The 19825-nt window shown below is 41.8% G+C and overlaps 1 protein-coding gene and 1 pseudogene across 1 annotated transcript; both read right to left on the bottom strand.

Annotated features, from left to right (window-relative positions):
* Positions 1 to 2920: 2920 nt before the first annotated feature.
* Positions 2921 to 3652, bottom strand: LOC119301984 (annotated as a pseudogene).
* Positions 3653 to 14121: 10469 nt separating this feature from the next.
* On the bottom strand, positions 14122 to 14868 carry LOC119301976. Its single transcript, XM_037578992.1, has 2 exons — positions 14486 to 14868; positions 14122 to 14322 (listed from the first exon to the last, which is right to left on the bottom strand). Exons 1-2 carry the CDS (start codon positions 14781 to 14783, stop codon positions 14303 to 14305), a joined length of 318 nt encoding a protein of 105 aa, XP_037434889.1. The 5' UTR covers positions 14784 to 14868; the 3' UTR covers positions 14122 to 14302.
* Positions 14869 to 19825: the final 4957 nt, after the last annotated feature.

The following is a 19825-nucleotide window of genomic DNA, read 5'->3' as shown; positions in this document are numbered from 1 at the left end:
TATATCAAGAAAGTTGTGAGAATTTCACCACCTCTTAAGAATTCTTGATACAAGTGATATATCTCGCCTCTACATTCAGTTCTTGGTCCCCATGTTGTTCCTAACCAGAGTACTGACAACTGGACTGTGATGTGTAAAATTCAAAACTTCTAGCAACCCTATTGCATGTAAGTTAATGAACGATAGTTTCATTCTTTGTGTATTGGTTATCGAATCACCATTCTAACATTGATCATGCTACCTAAGCCCATATTTTGGGTGCACCTTTCAACCAATGTTTACTCGTGGATGTTCTCCTTGAGCATACATCATTATATCATTTGATCTTACAAATGTTATCTCCTTCACATAATTGTGCAAATCCATCTTTTGGGAAATCTCAATGAATTGTCGCTGAGTCCATCAGCCACCTCCTCGCCCTCTCTTTGTTTCGGAACTCGCTCCCATAGTTCATTTCCCAAGAATCTTAAAATGTCATCTCATCAATATGTGTCGCACCTTTTTCTTCTCAAGCATCCTGAGTCCGAGGTATCCTGACACCAATCAAATCCGAATCTCGGTCAAATATGATGGTTAGAACATATTTCCAAGAGTTATAACATTGGTCCTTATATGACCCGATAATGTGATGTCATGCCTAGCACACCTAGTCGGGGCCCTATTGTTATAGTTTCCTTTTTAGCAAGGTTAACCATTCTTCCACGAGGAAATTGTAAGACTTATTCTATAAGTTGTTCCTGATGAATCCTTTGAGTATCCAAAGTCCGACCTTGCTTGAAGACCATGTCAATGCAATCTTAAAGCATGTTTGTGGTCCTTCGATCTTCAATAAGAACATTTGAAGCACAATGCTAATTTTTTCCCGTCAATTATCCAAACACTGTTGTTTGGGTAATGTCATGAAATTCCTCCCCCCTTACCTAAATGGTTTTCTAGTTTCTATCCCGTCATGGATATCATGCTCTGCTTGCCCTTGGGAAGGATATACCCCTGAAATATGTGTTTGAACACATTTTCCATTCCATTGTTTTGTTTAACCTTTCTTGTAATCTGAGTTAACTGAGCAATGATAATTCCTTGGTTAGGTAAGCACCTCGTTGTAACACTCTGTCAGTAAGACCCTGTTACTAATGTTGATGACATTCCGCTAACCACCGATGGACGAGAACTTTGCCTATTGGTCTGCCTCGTTCAACGAGCAGAAAAATGGTACCGATGTTGTTGCCGACATAACTGACAGGCTATCCTCTGACATGCCTTGCTTACATGATCGTGCAAGACAACACCGCCTTCCCAAAATTTAACCCACATGGTGGAACCCACAGTTCCACAGGATCGAAACCTGACTCTCCTGTACACCCCCTGTTCCCAAGGTTGTTCCTCGCGTGTGTCCTCTTATGTAATTCACAAGCCACCTTTCGAGAGATCATCAATTCTGCTATCAAACACAATACTTATTCCCGTTGCCTTGAACCCCTTTCATGACCTATTTCAGGCATCGAACGATTGCCTGCCCACTCAAGACTTCCCATGATACCTCCTTACTTTGCTCTAGATATTTTCTTAAGTTTCAATTCGAGATTTACCCTCTGCCACCTTCCCTGATGTTATCAACCTTGTAGAGGCCCGTTCCGCCGGAATACCCACCCTTTATTCCTTCGTAAGTACGACAAAGTTCTCGAAGAAAGGATGACGACTTCGTCATTATGACCCGAAGTAGAGAAAATAAGACATCAACGTAATGGGTCAACTCATTCGAGAAGAGCAACCAAGAACGAGAAGATTCATTAGAATTTCATAACCAGAACTTTCCACCTTACTCCGCCTCTTAAATCTTGGGACGAGATTTCTTGTAGTGGAGTAGATTTGTAACATCCCGAGACTCATGCTACAGTAACCTCACCCTAATTCTGGTTCTTTTTTTCCTTCTTCAAATTAATTCGGGATTTCCAAAAGTTGTCAGTTTTGGATTTTATTGGGAAATCATAAAATGTTCATGAATTCATAAAGTGTTTAGGAAATCATAAAATTTCCAGTATTTTTAAAAACTATTCACATTGTTTTTGTGAAATCATAAAATTTTCATTAATTCTAAAAATGTTTGGAAAATTATAAAATGTCCAGTATTTTGAAAAAAATGTTTGCATTCATGAAAAATCACGATTTCAAAAAAATGTTCACAAAATATTCAAGATTTTAGAAAATTATCATGTATTCAAAATATATTCGGGATTTTGAAGGAATGTAAATTTTAGAAAATGTTCAAAAAAAATTAAGCAGATCTGTAAATAACGAACAAAACTAACCTGCTTATATAGAGTTTTTTTTATTTGTAGAGGTTGTTTCATGATTTTGTTTAGTACATGCGAGTCGCGTAAAAAAAGGTTTCCATAATCTGCACAACGTTGAGCCCAAAAAAATTGACAAAACTTCCTACAATTAGTTTTTGTAAGTTGTATACAAAAATGATTAAATATCTAATTTGCCTTCATACACCTCTATGTTTATTCTGGTACTATAGATTTCCTAGTCAGGGTAAACACCGTGACCCTAGGTGAAGGTGAGACACACCATTAATTGGTGTAGCTCAGGTAGGGTCCATCAATACAGTTTCTCAGCTAGAAAATATTTTGTTGTGGTGCCTTAGAAAATCAAGTCGTGATGAGACCATCACATTTTTAGCTTTTGAAATGACCTTTCAGAAGTTCCTTTTCTCATCATGACATGATTCAGACGTAGTTTATGAAATCACATTTTAAAAGTCCCGATCTCATCCTGGAATATGTTTCAGACTTTTTTTTATTTCTACCACATATGCACAATCTGATTGTTTTACTCCCGTTGCAACGCATGGGCATATTTACTAGTAGAACCAAAAAATGATATATGAACAAACATAATTTAGACAATTTGAGGAGAAGGCTTTATTAGTTTCAGAAACATTCTCATACAAAGTGGTTAACATAAACTTTTCTGAGCACAACCTCACGAATTACAGATCTGAAAGGAAAGCTATTGTAAGGCCAAGCACATCGAATGTAAAAGCCAAGCTTCTCCTTCCACAGCTAAACTAGAGTCACTACGCCAGAGGAGGGAATGTGTAACCTGCAAGACCATTCAATTTGTCCCAAAATATGATCAGAATAGCACAAGAAACATATAAAATGCATAACTAAAATCGAAATCGTGTGAATCCGAAGAATAACAAATATGAAAACTGCATGTATGCAATGCCGATCGTCATAATTCGCTTAATATATTTCACTTACTTCCGCACTTGTAGCCATGTGGGAACGGCTTCTTGCAGAAATTGGCAACGTAGCCAACCTTCTCCATACAATATATCTTCTCTTTCTCCTTGGTGACACCAGCGCAAAGGCATGGGATGTTTGCCTTTTGTCACACGGCGCAGCATGCGTCCGACGGATCTATCTTCGGATTTGCTGGCCACTTTTGGTACTTAGCACACTCTTTGATCATGGCCTGTCGGTCACCCTCACATTCATCAGCCGAGACGGCTACCCCAATAGTGAGGATGATGAAACATAAGCCCATGAGTTTCGCCATGGCTATGGCTTTTGTATCTGCTACACTAGAGCCTTCTCTATCCCTTTGATGTTATAATTGTTTGTGTGGCTTCTCTGTGAATGTGTGGGATACATGACTTCGTTAGCTATGGCTTGGTTTATATAGCCTTGTTTGAAATGATGATATGGGCACATGCATCAGTTGTATATCTTGAAGATATGTCACCATGTCAAACAATTAATATGTACATTAATTGCACTCTAGAGGCCACATCATACATTAGTTCTATATCTTGAAGATGCATATTGTATCAAACAATGAATGTTCACATTAACTCTATATTTATAGGCTATACCTTGAAGATATGTAATCGCATCGAACAATGAGTGTGTACATTAACTCAACATCGACACGTTATACATACATTAGTTGTACTATATATGATATATCTTGAAGATATGGTACTGCATAAAAAATGAATGTATCCATTAGTTGCACATATACATGCTACAATATTACATTAATTATATATATCTTGATGATAGGAAGATATGGTACTTCACCAAAAAATGAACGTGTGCATTAATTACACATCTACATGCTACAATGTTACATTAATTATATATATCTTGAAGGAATGGTACTGCATCAAAAAAATGAATTGTGCATTAATTACACATCTACAGACTATACCATTACAATCATTATATCAGATTTGCTATTTCACATCTAGATGTGAAATAACTACTTCACGTCTAAGTCAAGAGCCATTGGATCTCGTCTGTCTTTAAGATTCGCGCAAACCTATTTTTGTCCCGCTGGTGCATTCGCTCGCGGATATTGTGTGTCGTGCGGCCCGTTTTCAGGTTGATACTAGTAGCGGGCCGGGGTGTTTGTCACGATAGTTGGGCTGGCGGGCCGTTTGTCTCTCTCAGAGTAGTTTTTCTCCCTCGCATTCATCTCGCCCATTTCCCATTCCTTTTAAGGGAGAGAGATGTCATTGGAGTAAGGGTGTGTTTGGTTTGTGCCCCAACTAGCCCCACCAAATTTTTTGGCATGACCAAAGTGAGGGCATGGCCAAAATATTGGTTGTTTGTTCTTGTTTGGTTTAGAGCCAATGTTTCTACCAATTTTTTGGCAAAATAACTGAGCTGTCATTTGGTTTGTTGCCAACTAACGCGACAAACTTTGGGAATTAGGATTAATCCATGCTTATTTTTATTCCAAGTCAAAAAATAATGTGACATGCCCCGCAAAAAAATGTGAAATGATTTTTTTAATAGCTACAATACACAAAAAGTAACAAAAAAATGGGCATGCAAAAGCAATGTTTCATTCGTCAAAACATATATCCCTTCTTTAGGTAAAAATAGTTCCGTGCTTTTCAGGAGTAGTTCTATGAGGTAGGGCTGCTACTCGACCGTACTAGTATAATAATCAAATTAACTACTGCTTAGCGGATTAATAAACCTACACGACTCATGCTAATTTTGTGGTAATTAGGTAGCTATCTTCCTGCATGCACATGCGGATTTGTTGAGCCAAAAAAGAGTACCTACCACCAAACGATCAGGGAACAGGAGAAATATGCCGATCTACAAATCACTTTCAGGGTCAATCGTGAGTTAGCTGCGATAATTAAGCAGGCCCCGTGGAGTGAGCGGGCGCGGGCGCTGCCAATATTTTGGCGGAGCTTTTCGGCGCCGCCAGCTCGCCCATGTGTTGGCAAAATTTGCACTGGTCCGTTGGCGGAACGTCGGGCGAGCCAAAATTTTGGCTGCTATCCAAGCACTAGCCAATTTCCATGGGCTTGCCAATTTTTTGATATGGCTACTATTGGTTGCAATCCAAACGCACCCTAAGTTTTTTTGCCCTGTTTTTGTTTTTCTCCTTCCTCTTTGTTTCTTCCCAGTTATTGTTTCTTGCTCATAGATTGTAACACCCCGAGACTCATGCTACAGTAACCTCACCCTAATGATGTCATGTCATCATCATCTACTAAGCCAATTGTCACTTGATTAAAATTCAAGTCAAATTGAAATTCAAATAACAATTTAAATTATTATTCCTTCAAACAGTAAATATTCACTAACTAATTGTCATTCATTAACCAACATTTTATAAATTGGTTGAGTGCCCAAAAATAAATGAAACAAGGGACAATTCATTATTAAAATTGCCTTTCCTAATTTATGAAAATACAAACTATTTTAAATAACCCCCAAAACTTTTGTGGCAGTGCCTAATATTGCATAACTAATTATGGACCAAGTCTCATATTTTATAAAACCGAAAAACTATTGAAGTAAATAGAAAACAAAACAAATTAGAAAGAAAACAGAAAAAGAAGAAAGAAAGAAAGAAAGAAAGAGAGAAAAGTAAGAGAGAGAGAGGCCCGAGTGGGGCTGGGAGGCCCAACTCACCTCCATCTCCCTCCACCTCCCGCTACTCCGCTGCTCTGGTTGATGCTCTGCTGCGTCGCTGTTATTCCTTGCTCCTGCTTCCGCTGCTGCTCTTACACTGCTCCTACGCAGCCTTGTTAGCTGCCACCGCTGCTGCTCTATGGCCATGGCCATGAGCTGGTGTGTGTGCGTCGTGTGTGTGTCTGTGGCGGGCTGTGCCACAGCCGCGCGGGTGGCCGGCCGGTTAGTTAGTCTAATTAGTAGTGCTAGCTAATTAGATAGTAGATGACATGTAGACCCACTGTTAGTTTAAAGAAAAACAAATTTTAACAAAAGTCTAAGTCAATGACATGTGGCCCCCTACACAGTTTATATGTTGACTAGTCAACCCAACCCCACGGGCCCCACTGTCATACACTATGGCTAGAATAGCACTAGGTGCAAAAGTATTTTGCTGTTTTATTTTCGGATTAAAAGAATTCTGTAAATTCAGAAAATCATTTAAACTTTGTAAATTAATAGAAAATAAACCGTATCTCCGATGAGAATAATTTAAATATGAAAAATAATCAGAAAAATGAGACGAATCCGAATATGCCACCCACATACCTATCATGTGCCCCAAACATTACAAACATGGAACATTTCCCACCAATTCGTTTGTCCGATAAATGCCTGGAGCCGAGAAAATATGACCGGATATTTCCCGCTCCGTCCGTAACGCTTAGCACAACGTTAGGTCACCCCTAGCACTGTGTATTACTATGTCATACTTTGTGATACTTTGATTGCTCTGTTATTTATTGTGTTTCCCCTCCGTTACTTCTTTCCGGTAGACCTCGAGACCGCGGTTGTCCCGGTGGTCGACTACTTCACCGTCGAGGGTCCGTATTTGTTTGCAGAGCTTCCAGGCAAGCAAACCCCTTTGATCAACCAGATATCACCCACTCTCTTCTCTCTTATTCTTGCATTGGTTTTTCTACTATTATTGATTGGATAGCCCCTATTCTGTTGCATAGCATGTCATTGTTGCTACGATTGTTAATTCCTTTACCTGCAATCCTACATGCTTAGTATAGGTTGCTAGTTTATCATTAGTGGCCCTACATTCTTATCCGTCTGCCATGCTATATTATCGGGCCGTGATCACTCAGGAGGTGATCACGGGTATATACATACATACTATACATGTTACATGATGTGACTAAAGTGGGGTCGGCTCGTAGAGTACCCGCGATTGATTCACATATTGGGGGCTGAAAGGACATTTGTCCAGACGGCCCTCTGAGTGGATCTTTGTGACAGAGCGATAGGGCAGGTTGTGACCACCTAGGAGACAGGTGGGTCTAGTCCTGGTCAGCGTCCGGAGTTACCTCAAAATAACATGCTTAACGAGATCTTGGTATTTGATCTGAGTTGGGTCGTTCACCTTATACGCACTAACCGCCACGTGGGACAAGATATGGGGAATGGGCATCGTGGTATCAGACAAAGCCTTCCTGACGTCAGCGACTAAGCGACGCGCGCCGGATTGGACTGGAACGCCTGGTCTTGTATTAGGGAGGCTAGGTCTGCTTCCGGCCACGATCGCAACGTGCAAGGTGTGCAACGGGCGATGGGCCCAGACCCCTGCGCGCTTAGGATTTAGACCGATGTTCTGACCTCTCTGTTGAGCCTAGGCAGGGCTGCGATGTGTTGATCTCCCAAGGCCGGACATGACCCAGGAAAGTGTGCCCGGCCAGAGGGATCGATCGTGTCGGGTAATGTGATGCACCCCTGCAGGGAAGATTGATCTATTCGAATAGTCGTGTCCACCGTAACAGGACGACCCGTAGTTGTACTTCGACCTTATGATAACTAGAACCCGATACTTAATAAAACACACCCTTTCAAGTGCCAAATACAACCCTTTCAAGTGCGAGATGCATATCAGGATGTAATGTTCCATCTCCTACATAAGGATTAGCTAGAAATTTCTCTATCATACCTGAAGAAATTTAATAATAAATATTTTCAATAGGTTCATTAGGTTGAGAGACAACTCTTTGTTCTTCCGGTCGGTGTGAAGATACCGCGAACAAGCCCCTCAAAGGATTATTTTCCATAACCACAAGTGACAGTAAATTTTAGCACACTATATAAATGTTTGCTTACCAAAGGCGCTTCACAACCCGGAAACGACGCCAGAAAAGACTCTTGATGACCCACAAGTATAGGGGATCTATCATAGTCCTTTCGATAAATAAGAGTGTCGAACCCAACGAGGAGCAAAAGGAAATGACAAGCGGTTTTCAGCAAGGTATTCTCTGCAAGCGCTGAAATTATCGGTAACAGATAGTTCTCTGATAAGATAATTCATAATGGGTAACAAGTAGCACTAAAAAAAATACACTTTCGTGATGATACGTGTTTGTCACGGTAGGTCGCGTTTTTTGTCATGCATGTACATCCATGACAAATTTATGACAGAATCTAGATAGTCATACATGTGCTGTCGTAGAAGTGTTCCATGACATTACCAAAATTATCATCACGGAAGTGTCTATTTCCATGACGATAAATCGCGCATCACAAAAGTGCTTTCGTCAAGGGTGACCGACACGTGGCATCCACCGTAACAGAACGCCGTTAAGCTATCAGGTCAAGTTTTGGATCCGATAACCCGTTAACAGCCCCGACCAATGGGGATTTTCCACGTGTAAAATCATCATTGGCTGGAGGTAACACGTGTCGGCTCACCGCTGGGATAGATGTCATCCGCTCATTGGACCGAAGGCGCCTATGATACGGCGACACGTGGCAAGGCCCAACAGAGGCCCATTCCTGTGAAAAGGCCGGCCCGTTTGACTTGGTCAAAAGGTGGCGGGCCGGCCCACAGAAAGCCTGTTAACGGCATGTTCGCATATTGCCCATTTACAGCCCGCTAACCATGGGCCCGTTACGCCCAATCCGAATTAGGCCTAGTAGCATCATCTGGACCGTCCAATATAATTCCATCCCGTTTTAACTTCCGGCCAATGTGTGGCCCATGACTTCTTTCGGCCCATATGAGGCCCTTTGTAACTCTTGGCCCATTAACGACCCGTGGTGAAACTGGCCCGTAATGAAAAGTGTATCACTTTATACCCATTAACGGCCCATTATTCCACTGGGCCGTTGAGGGAGTCCAGGATTAGGGGGTATCCGGACAGCCAGACTATATACATCATTCGGACTATTGAAGCGTGAAGATACAAGACTCAAGACTTCGGCCCGTGTCCGGATGGGACTCTCCTTTGCGTGGAAGACAAGCTTTGCGATCCGGATATTATATTTCCTTCCTTGTGACCGACTCCATGTAAACCCTAGCCCTCTCCGGTGTCTATATAAACCTGAGAGGATGGTCCTTAGAAGGCCGATCACAATTATAATCATACCATCATAGGCTAGCTCTTAGGGTTTAGCCTCTACGATCTCGTGGTAGATCTACTCTTGTACTACTCATATCTTCAATATTAATCAAGCAGGAAGTAGGGTTTTACCTCCATCGAGAGGGCCCGAACCTGGGTAAACATTGTGTCCCTTGCTTCCTGTTACCATCAGCCTAAGACGCACAGATCAGGACCCCCTACTCGAGATCCGCCGGTTTTGACACCGACATTGCTGCTTTCATTGAGAGTTCTTCTGTGTCGTCGGTGCAAGGCTTGATGGCTCGTCTCGTTGTCAAGGACGACATCATCTCAGGAGGAACACTGGCTGTAGGCCAGATCCTCCGACTTGGAGGCTTCATTATGGCCGCCCCATTGGCTGTCTCGCCAACGATGGCCTCTCGGGTCATCACGCATAACCTTCGCATCAATTCGGAGCTTGCCGAACAGATGGATCCGGTAGAGCTCTCCTCTCTTAATGAGATCCTGGATCGCATCGCCGCTTTGGGAGTCGCTACGGACTATGACCGAATTGGGCTTAAACCCAACCAGAGGGACATTGGATCCCCGTCGGCCACCCATGAGATAGCGGTAGTGGAGGAACCACACACGGGTCACCCCTCAACTTTAAGGATGAATTATGTCTGGATCACCGAACTCAGTAAGCCGGACACCTACTCAAAGGAAGACATGACCCGAGTCCCGAACTTAGAGTCGGGCATCGGGCCGAAGAGATCGGGTGATACTCTGGACCCCGAACTGTCGGGCTCAGAACCGTCCATGCCCCCGGGTGTCAGATCGGATCAAGATACGGATTTAGCCAACAACACTCGCTCGAACTTAAACCGTCTCTCCCGCATCAGGCAAGAGCCCCTGGAGACGGTACACCGTTACTGGGCCAGCTTCCTCCTTGCGCTTAGCAAGGTCGAGGACTGCCACAAGGAGGACGTAGTCTCACTTTTCTGCAAAAACTGCACGAACTTAGTTTTCATGCCCATGGACCTGATGTGGAACTTGTCATACAAGCTTCTTGCAAAACATTTAATTAGTTGGATAATTCTTTCGGTGTCATTAAATTGGTTCCCTTGTAGCTATGGTTTCGGCCATATTGATATTCCTTGATTCCTTTTCTCGGACAAGTTAAAGTACTTGTCTTCTGCATATCAATACACTTGTCAACCCTCTATTTTTCTCTACCTCCGAGTATTACCCTCTGGTATCTCGATAATAGCACCGAACCATGTTGCTTATTATGAGCCTTCATCAAGTATTATTCCTCACCGATTCCAATTTTTCCTGGGTTCCGAGTTGTTAGTCACTCGAGGACACCAATAAATAAATCAGGTCCGCACCATGATTAAAGTAATCTCCTTTACTCACGAGTTTGTACTCGACCATGTCATTCTTGTCCTGCTCGGCTATATCATTATCGTGCTGATTTTAACTGTGCTACTTGTTCCTTACTCCCAGAGCACAACTTCGACGATGAGCTAATCTTACGTCGATTCCCTCGTCTTATCATTCCACCATGAACAACAAGCTTGATTCCGAGTTGGTGGCGTATCCAAGGATCCAATAATCTTTCGTTGCATTAGTACTTTTGCTTGATGCAGTCACTGTTTGATTGCTTCTTCATGGAGCCTCTCGACCAAATTTCTCATGATCATCAACAACATTTTGACTCCTTCCAGGATATCAATCAAATTCCTGATGGGGATTACCATCCTTATCCTTCGTAATTTGTGTTGTCATCAACTACTTCCTCACCTTCTTTCCAACACAAACTTGTTAGTGTTGTGGTGTGCCATGAGTTCCTGGCAATCCAACTTATCGTATGTCCTACCTTGGAGTATTATCATTTTATATATCAAGAAAGTTGTGAGAATTTCACCACCTCTTAAGAATTCTTGATACAAGTGATATATCTCACCGTCTACATTCAGTTCTTGGTCCCCATGTTAGAGTACTGACAACTGGACTGTGATGTGTAAAATTCAAAACTTCTAGCAACCCTATTGCATGTAAGTTAATGAACGATAGTTTCATTCTTTGTGTATTGGTTATTGAATCACCATTCTAACATTGATCATGCTACCTAAGCCCATATTTTGGTTGCACCTTTCAACCAATGTTTACTCGTGGATGTTCTCCTTCAGCATACATCGTTATATCATTTGATCTTACAAATGTTATCTCCTTCACATGATTGTGCAAATCCATCTTTTGGGAAATCTCAATGAATTGTCGCTGAGTCCATCAGCCACCTCCTCGCCCTCTCCTTGATTTAATGATGAACTTTTGTTTCGGAACTCGCTCCCATAGTTCATTTCCCAATAATCTTGAAATGCCATCTCGTCAATATGTGTCGCACCTTTTTCTTCTCAAGCATCCTGAGTCCGAGGTATCCTGACACCAATCAGATCCGAATCTCGATCAAATATGATGGTTGGAACATATTTCCAAGAGTTATAACATTGGTCTTTATATGACCCGATAATGTGATGTCATGCCTAGCACACCTGGTCGGGGCCCTATTGTTATAGTTTCCTTTTTAGTAAGGTTAACCATTCTTCCAAGAGGAAATTGTAAGACTTATTCTATAAGTTGTTCCTGATGAATCCTTTGAGTATCCAAAGTCCGACCTTGCTTGAAGACCATGTCAATGCAATCTTAAAGCATGTTTGTGGTCCTTCGATCTTCAATAAGAACATTTGAAGCACAATGCTAATTTTTTCCCGTCAATTATCCAAACACCGTTGTTTGGGTAATGTCATGAAATTCCTCCCCCCTTACCTAAATGGTTTTCTAGTTTCTATCATGTCATGGATATCGTGCTCTGCTTGCCCTTGGGCAGGATATACCCCTGAAATATGTGTTTGAACACATTTTCCTTTCCATTGTTTTGTTTAACCTTTCTTGTAATCTGAGTTAACTGAGCAATGATAATTCCTTGGTTAGGTAAGCACCTCATTGTAACACTCTGTCAGTAAGACCCTGTTACTAATGTTGATGACATTCCGCTAACCACCGATGGACGAGAACTTTGCCTATTGGTCTGCCTCGTTCAACGAGCAGAAAAATGGTACCGATGTTGTTGCCGACATAACTGACAGGCTATCCTCTGACATGCCTTGCTTACATGATCGTGCAAGACAACACCGCCTTCCCAAAATTTAACCCACATGGTGGAACCCACAGTTCCACAGGATCGAAACCTGACTCTCCTGTACACCCCCTGTTCCCAAGGTTGTTCCTCGCGTGTGTCCTCTTATGTAATTCACAAGCCACCTTTCGAGAGATCATCAATTCTGCTATCAAACACAATACTTATTCTCGTTGCCTTGAACCCCTTTCATGCCCTATTTCAGGCACCGAACGATTGCCTGCCCACTCAAGACTTCCCATGATACCTCCTTACTTTGCTCTAGATATTTTCTTAGGTTTCAATTCGAGAGTTACTCTCTGCCACCTTCCCTGATGTTATCAACCAAATAATCAACCTTGTAGAGGCATGTTCCCCCGGAATACCCACCCTTTATTCCTTCGTAAGTACGATGGAGTTCTTGAAGAAAGGATGACGACTTCGTCATTATGACCCGAAGTAGAGAAAATAAGACATCAACGTAATGGGTCAACTCATTCGAGAAGAGCAACCAAGAACGAGAAGATTCATTAGAATTTCGTAACCAGAACTTTCCACCTTACTCCGCCTCTTAACTCTTGGGACGAGATTTCTTGTAGTGGAATAGATTTGTAACATCCCGAGACTCATGCTACAGTAACCTCACCCTAATTCTGGTTCTTTTTTTCCTTCTTCAAATTAATTCGGGATTTCCAAAAGTTGTCAGTTTTGGATTTTATTGGGAAATCATAAAATGTTCATGAATTCATAAAGTGTTTAGGAAATCATAAAATGTCCAGTATTTTTAAAAACTATTCACGTTGTTTTTGCGAAATCATAAAATTTTCATTAATTCAAAAAATGTTTGGAAAATTATAAAATGTCCAGTATTTTGAAAAAATGTTTGCATTCATGAAAAATCACGATTTCGAAAAAATGTTCACAAAATATTCAAGATTTTAGAAAAATTGTCATGTATTCAAAATATATTCGGAAATTTGAAAGAATGTAAATTTTAGAAAATGTTCAAAAAAATTAAGCAGATCTGTAAATAACGAACAAAACTAACCTGCTTATATAGAGTTTTTTTTTATTTGTAGAGGTTGTTTCATGATTTTGTTTAGTACATGCGAGTCGCGTAAAAAAAGGTTTCCATAATCTGCACAACGTTGAGCCCAAAAAAATTGACAAAAGTTCCTACAATTAGTTTTTGTAAGTTGCATACAAAAATGATTAAATATCTAATTTGCCTCCATACACCTCTATGTTTATTCTGGTACTATAGTTTTCCTATTCAGGGTAAACACCGTGACCCTAGGTGAAGGCGAGACACACCATTAATTAGTGTAGCTCAGGTAGGGTCCATCAATACAGTTTCTCAGCTAGAAAATATTTTGTTGTGGTGCCTTAAAAAGTCAAGTCGTGATGAGACCATCACATTTTTAGCTTTTGAAATGACCTTACAGAAGTTCCTTTTCTCATCATGACATGATTCAGACGTAGTTTATGAAATCACATTTTAAAGGTCCCGATCTCATCCTGGAATATGTTTCAGACTTTTTTTATTTCTACCACATATGCACAATCTGATTGTTTTACTCCCGTTGCAACGCATGGGCATATTTACTAGTAGAACCAAAAAATGATATATGAACAAACATAATTTAGACAATTTGAGGAGAAGGCTTTATTAGTTTCAGAAACGTTCTCATACAAAGTGCTTAACATAAACTTTCCTGAGCACAACCTCACGAATTACAGATCTGAAAGGAAAGCTATTGTGAGGCCAAGCACACATCGAATGTAAAAGCCAAGCTTCTCCTTCCACAGCTAAACTAGAGTCACTACGCCAGGAATGTGTAACCTGCAAGACAATTAATTTGTCCCAACATATGATCAGAATAGCACAAGAAACATATAAAATGCATAACTAAAATCGAAATCGTGTGAATCCGAAGAATAACAAATATGAAAACTGCATGTATGCAATGCCGATCGTCATAATTCCCTTAATATATTTCACTTACTTCCGCACTTGTAGCCATGTGGGAACGGCTTCTTGCAGAAATTGGCAACGTATCCAACCTTCTCCATACAATATATCTTCTCTTTCTCCTTGGTGACACCAGCGCAAAGGCATGGGATGTTTGCCTTTTGCCACACGGCGCAGCATGCGTCCGACGGATCTATCTTCGGACTTGCTGGCCACTTTTGATACTTAGCACACTCCTTGATCATGGCCTGTCGGTCACCCTCACATTCATCAGCCGAGACGGCTACCCCAATAGTGAGGATGATGAAACATAAGCCCATGAGTTTCGCCATGGCTATGGCTTTTGTATCTGCTACACTAGAGCCTTCTCTATCCCTTTGATGTTATAATTGTTTGTGTGGCTTCTCTGTGAATGTGTGGGATACATGACTTCGTTAGCTATGGCTTGGTTTATATAGCCTTGTTTGAGATGATGATATGGGCACATGCATCAGTGTATATCTTAAAGATATGTCACCATGTCAATCAACTAATATGTAAATTAATTGCACTCTAGAGGCTACATCATACATTAGTTCTATATCTTGAAGATGCATATTGTATCAAACAATGAATGTTCACATTAACTCTATATTTATAGGCTATACCTTGAAGATATGTAATCGCATCGAACAATGAGTGTGTACATTAACTCCACATCGACACGTTATACATACATTAGTTGTACTATATATGATATATCTTGAAGATATGGTACTGCATAAAAAATGAATGTATCCATTAGTTGCACATCTACATGCTACAATATTACATTAATTATATATATCTTGAAGATAGGAAGATATGGTACTTCACCAAAAAATGAACGTGTGCATTAATTACACATCTACACGCTACAACATTACATTAATTATATATATCTTGAAGGAATGGTACTGCATCAAAAAAATGAATTGTGCATTAATTACACATCTACAGACTACAACATTACAATCATTATATCAGATCTGCTATTTCACATCTAGAAGTGAAATAACTACTTCACGTCTAAGTCAAGAGCCATCGGATCTCGTCTGTCTTTAAGATTCGTGCAAACCTATTTTTGTCCCGCTGGTGCATTCGCTCGCGGCTATTGTGTGTCGCGCGGCCCGTTTTCAGGTTGATACTAGTAGCGAGCCGGGGTGTTTGTCACGATAGTTGGGCTGGCGGGCCGCTTGTCTCTCTCAGAGTAGTTTTTCTCCCTCGCATTCATTTCGCCCATTTCCCATTCCTTTTGAGGGAGAGAGATGTCATTGGAGTAAGTTTTTTTGCCCTATTTTTGTTTTTCTCCTTCCTCTTTGTTTCTTTCCAGTTATTGTTTCTTGCTCATAGATTGTAACACCCCGAGACTCATGCTACAGTAACCTCACCCTAATGATGCCATGTCATCATCATCTACTAAGCCAATTGTCACTTGATTAAAATTCAAGTCAAATTCAAATTCAAATAACAAGTTAAATTATTATTCCTTCAAACAGTAAATATTCACTAACTAATTATCATTCATTAACCAACATTTTATAAATTGGTTGAGTGCCCAAAAATAAATGAAACAAGGGACAATTCATTATTAAAATTGCCTTTCCTAATTTATGAAAATACAAACTATTTTAAATAACCCCCAAAACTTTTGTGGCAGTGCCTAATATTGCATAACTAATTATAGACCAAGTCTCATATTTTATAAAACCTAAATAATATTGAAAGTAAATAGAAAACAAAACAAATTAGAAAGAAAACAGAAAAAGAAGAAAGAAAGAAAGAAAGAGAGAGAGAAAAGTAAGAGAGAGGGAGGCCCGAGTGGGGCTGGGAGGCCCAACTCACCTCCATCTCCCTCCACCTCCCGCTACTCCGCTGCTCTGGTTGATGCTCTGCTGCGTCGCTGTTATTCCTTGCTCCTGCTTCCCGCTGCTGCTCTTACACTGCTCCTACGCAGCCTTGTTAGCTGCCGCCGCTGCTGCTGTATGGCCATGGCCATGAGCTGGTGTGTGTGCGTCGTGTGTGTATGTGTGTGTGTGTGGTGTGTGTGTCTGTGGCGGGCTGTGCCACAGCCGCGCGGGTGGCCAGCCGGTTAGTTAGTCTAATTAGTAGTGCTAGCTAATTAGATAGTAGATGACATGTAGACCCATTGTTAGTTTAAAGAAACAAATTTTAACAAAAGTCTAAGTCAATGACATGTAGGCCCCTACACAGTTTATATGTTGACTAGTCAACCCAACCCCACTGGCCCCACTGGCCCCACTGTCATACACTATGGCAAAAATAGCACTAGGTGCAAAAGTATTTTGCTGTTTTATTTTCTGATTAAAAGAATTCTGTAAATTCAGAAAATCATTTAAACTTTGTAAATTCATAGAAAATAAACCGTAACTCCGATGAGAATAATTTAAATATGAAAAATAATCAGAAAAATGAGACGAATCCGAATATGCCACCTACATACCTATCATGTGCCCCAAACACTGCAAACATGGAACATTTCCCACCGGTTCGTTTGTCCGTTAAATGCCTGGAGCCGAGAAAATATGACCGGATATTTCCCGCTCTGTCCATAACGCTTAGCACAATGTTAGGTCACCTCTAGCACTGCTTATTGCTATGTCATACTTTATGATACTTTGATTGCTCTGTTATTTATTGTGTTCCCCCTCCGTTACTTCTTTCCGGTAGACCTCGAGACCGCGGTTGTCCCGGTGGTTGACTACTTCACCGTCGAGGGTCCGTATTTGTCTGCAGAGCTTCCAGGCAAGCAAACCCCCTTTGATCAACCAGATATCGCCCACTCTCTTCTCTCTATTTCTTGCATTGTTTTTTCTACTATTATTGATTGGATAGCCCCTATTCTGTTGCATAGCATGTCATTGTTGCTACGATTGTTGATTCCTTTACCTGCAATCCTAGATGCTTAGTATAGGTTGCTAGTTTATCATTAGTGGCCCTACATTCTTGTCCGTCTGCCATGCTATATTATCGGGCCGTGATCACTCGGGAGGTGATCACGGGTATACATACATACATACATACATACATACTATACAGGTTACATGATGTGACTAAACTGGGGTCGGCTCGTAGAGTACCCGCAAGTGATTCACATATTGGGGGCTGAAAGGACATTTGTCCAGACGGCCCTCTGAGTGGATCTTTGTGACAGAGCGATAGGGCAGGTTGTGACCACCTAGGAGACAGGTGGGTCTTGTCCTGGTCAGCGTCCGAAGTTACTTCAAAATAACACGCTTAACGAGATCTTGGTATTTGATCTGAGTTGGGTCGTTCACCTTATACGCACCAACCGCCACGTGGGACAAGATATGGGGAATGGGCGTCGTGGTATCAGCCAAAGCCTTCTTGACGTCAGCGACTAAGCGGCGCGCGCCGGATTGGACTGGAACGCCTGGTCTTGTATTAGGGAGGCTAGGTCTGCTTCCAGCCATGTTCGCAACGTGCAAGGTGTGCAACGGGCGATGGGCCCAGACCCCTACGCGCTTAGGATTTAGACCGATGTTCTGACCTCTCTATTGAGCCTAGGCAGGGCTGCGACGTGTTGATCTCCCGAGGCCAGACATGACCCAGGAAAGTGTGCCCGGCCAGAGGGATCGATCGTGTCGGGTAATGTGATGCACCCCTGCAGGGAAGATTGATCTATTCGAATAGTCGTGTCCACCGTAGCAGGACCACCCGGAGTTGTACTTCGACCTTATGATAACTAGAACCGGATACTTAATAAAACATACCCTTTCAAGTGCCAAATACAACCCTTTTAAGTGCGAGATGCATATCAGGATGTAATGTTCCATCTCCTACATAAGGATTAGCTGGCAGTTTCTCTATCATACCTGAAGGAATTTAATAATAAATATTTTCGATAGGTTCATTAGGTTGAGAGACAAATCTTTGTTCTTCCGGTCGGTGTGAAGATACCGCGAACAAGCCCCTCAAAGGATTATTTTCCATAACCACAAGTGACAGTAAATTTCAGCACACTATATAAATGTTTTCTTACCAAAGGCGCTTCACAACCCGGAAACGACGCCAGAAAAGAGTCTTGATGACCCACAAGTATAGGGATCTATCATAGTCCTTTCGATAAATAAGAGTGTCGAACCCAACGAGGAGCAAAAGGAAATGACAAGCGGTTTTCAGCAAGGTATTCTCTGCAAGCGCTGAAATTATAGGTAGCAGATAGTTCTCTGATAAGATAATTCGTAATGGGTAACAAGTAGCGCTACAAAAAAATACACTTCCGTGATGATACGTGTTTGTCACAGTAGGTCGCGTTTTTTGTCATGCATGTACATCCATGACAAATTTATGACAGAATCTAGATAGTCATACATGTGCTGTCGTAGAAGTGTTCCATGACATTACCAAAATTATCATCACGGAAGTGTCCACTTCCATGACGATAAATCGCGCGTCACAGAAGTGCTTTCGTCAAGGGTGACCGCCACGTGGCATCCACCGTAACGGAACGCCGTTAAGCTATCGGGTCGAGTTTTGGATCCGATAACCCGTTCACAGCCCCGACCAATGGGGATTTTCCACATGTAAAATCATCATTGGCTGGAGGAAACACGTGTCGCCTCACCGCTGGGATAGATGTCATCCGCTCATTGGACCGAAGGCGCCTATGATACTGCGACACGTGGCACGGCCCAACAGAGGCCCATTCCTGTGAAAAGGCTGGCCCGTTTGACTTGGTCAAAAGGTGGCGGGCCGGCCCACAGAAAGCCTGTTAATGGCATGTTCGCATATTGCCCATTTACAACCCGCTAACCCAGGGCCCGTTACACCCTATCCAAATTAGGCCGAGTAGCGTCATCTGGGCCGTCCAATATGATTCCAGCCCGTTTTAACTTCTAGCCCTTGTGTGGCCCATGACTTCTTTCGTCCCATATGAGGCCCTTCGTTACTCTTGGCCCATTAACGGCCCGTGGTGAAACTGGCCTGTAATGAAAAGTGTACCACGTTATACCCATTAACGGCCCATTATTCCACTGGGCCGTTGAGGGAGTCCTGGATTAGGGGGTATCCGGACAGCCGGATTATATACATCATCCGGACTATTGAAGCGTGAAGATACAAGACTCAAGACTTCGGCCGTGTCCGGATGGGACTCTCCTTTGCGTGGAAGACAAGCTTTGCGATCCGGATATTATATTTCCTTCCTTGTAACCGACTCCATGTAAACCCTAGCCCTCTCCGGTGTCTATATAAACCGGAGAGGATGATCCTTAGAAGGCCGATCACAATTACAATCATACCATCATAGGCTAGCTCCTAGGGTTTAGCCTCTACGTTCTCGTGGTAGATCTACTCTTGTACTACTCATATC

The sequence above is a fragment of the Triticum dicoccoides genome, chromosome 1B, assembly GCF_002162155.2.
Source record: "Triticum dicoccoides isolate Atlit2015 ecotype Zavitan chromosome 1B, WEW_v2.0, whole genome shotgun sequence".
Lineage (NCBI taxonomy): Eukaryota > Viridiplantae > Streptophyta > Magnoliopsida > Poales > Poaceae > Triticum > Triticum dicoccoides.
This window is presented reverse-complemented; position numbering and strand designations above follow the sequence as displayed.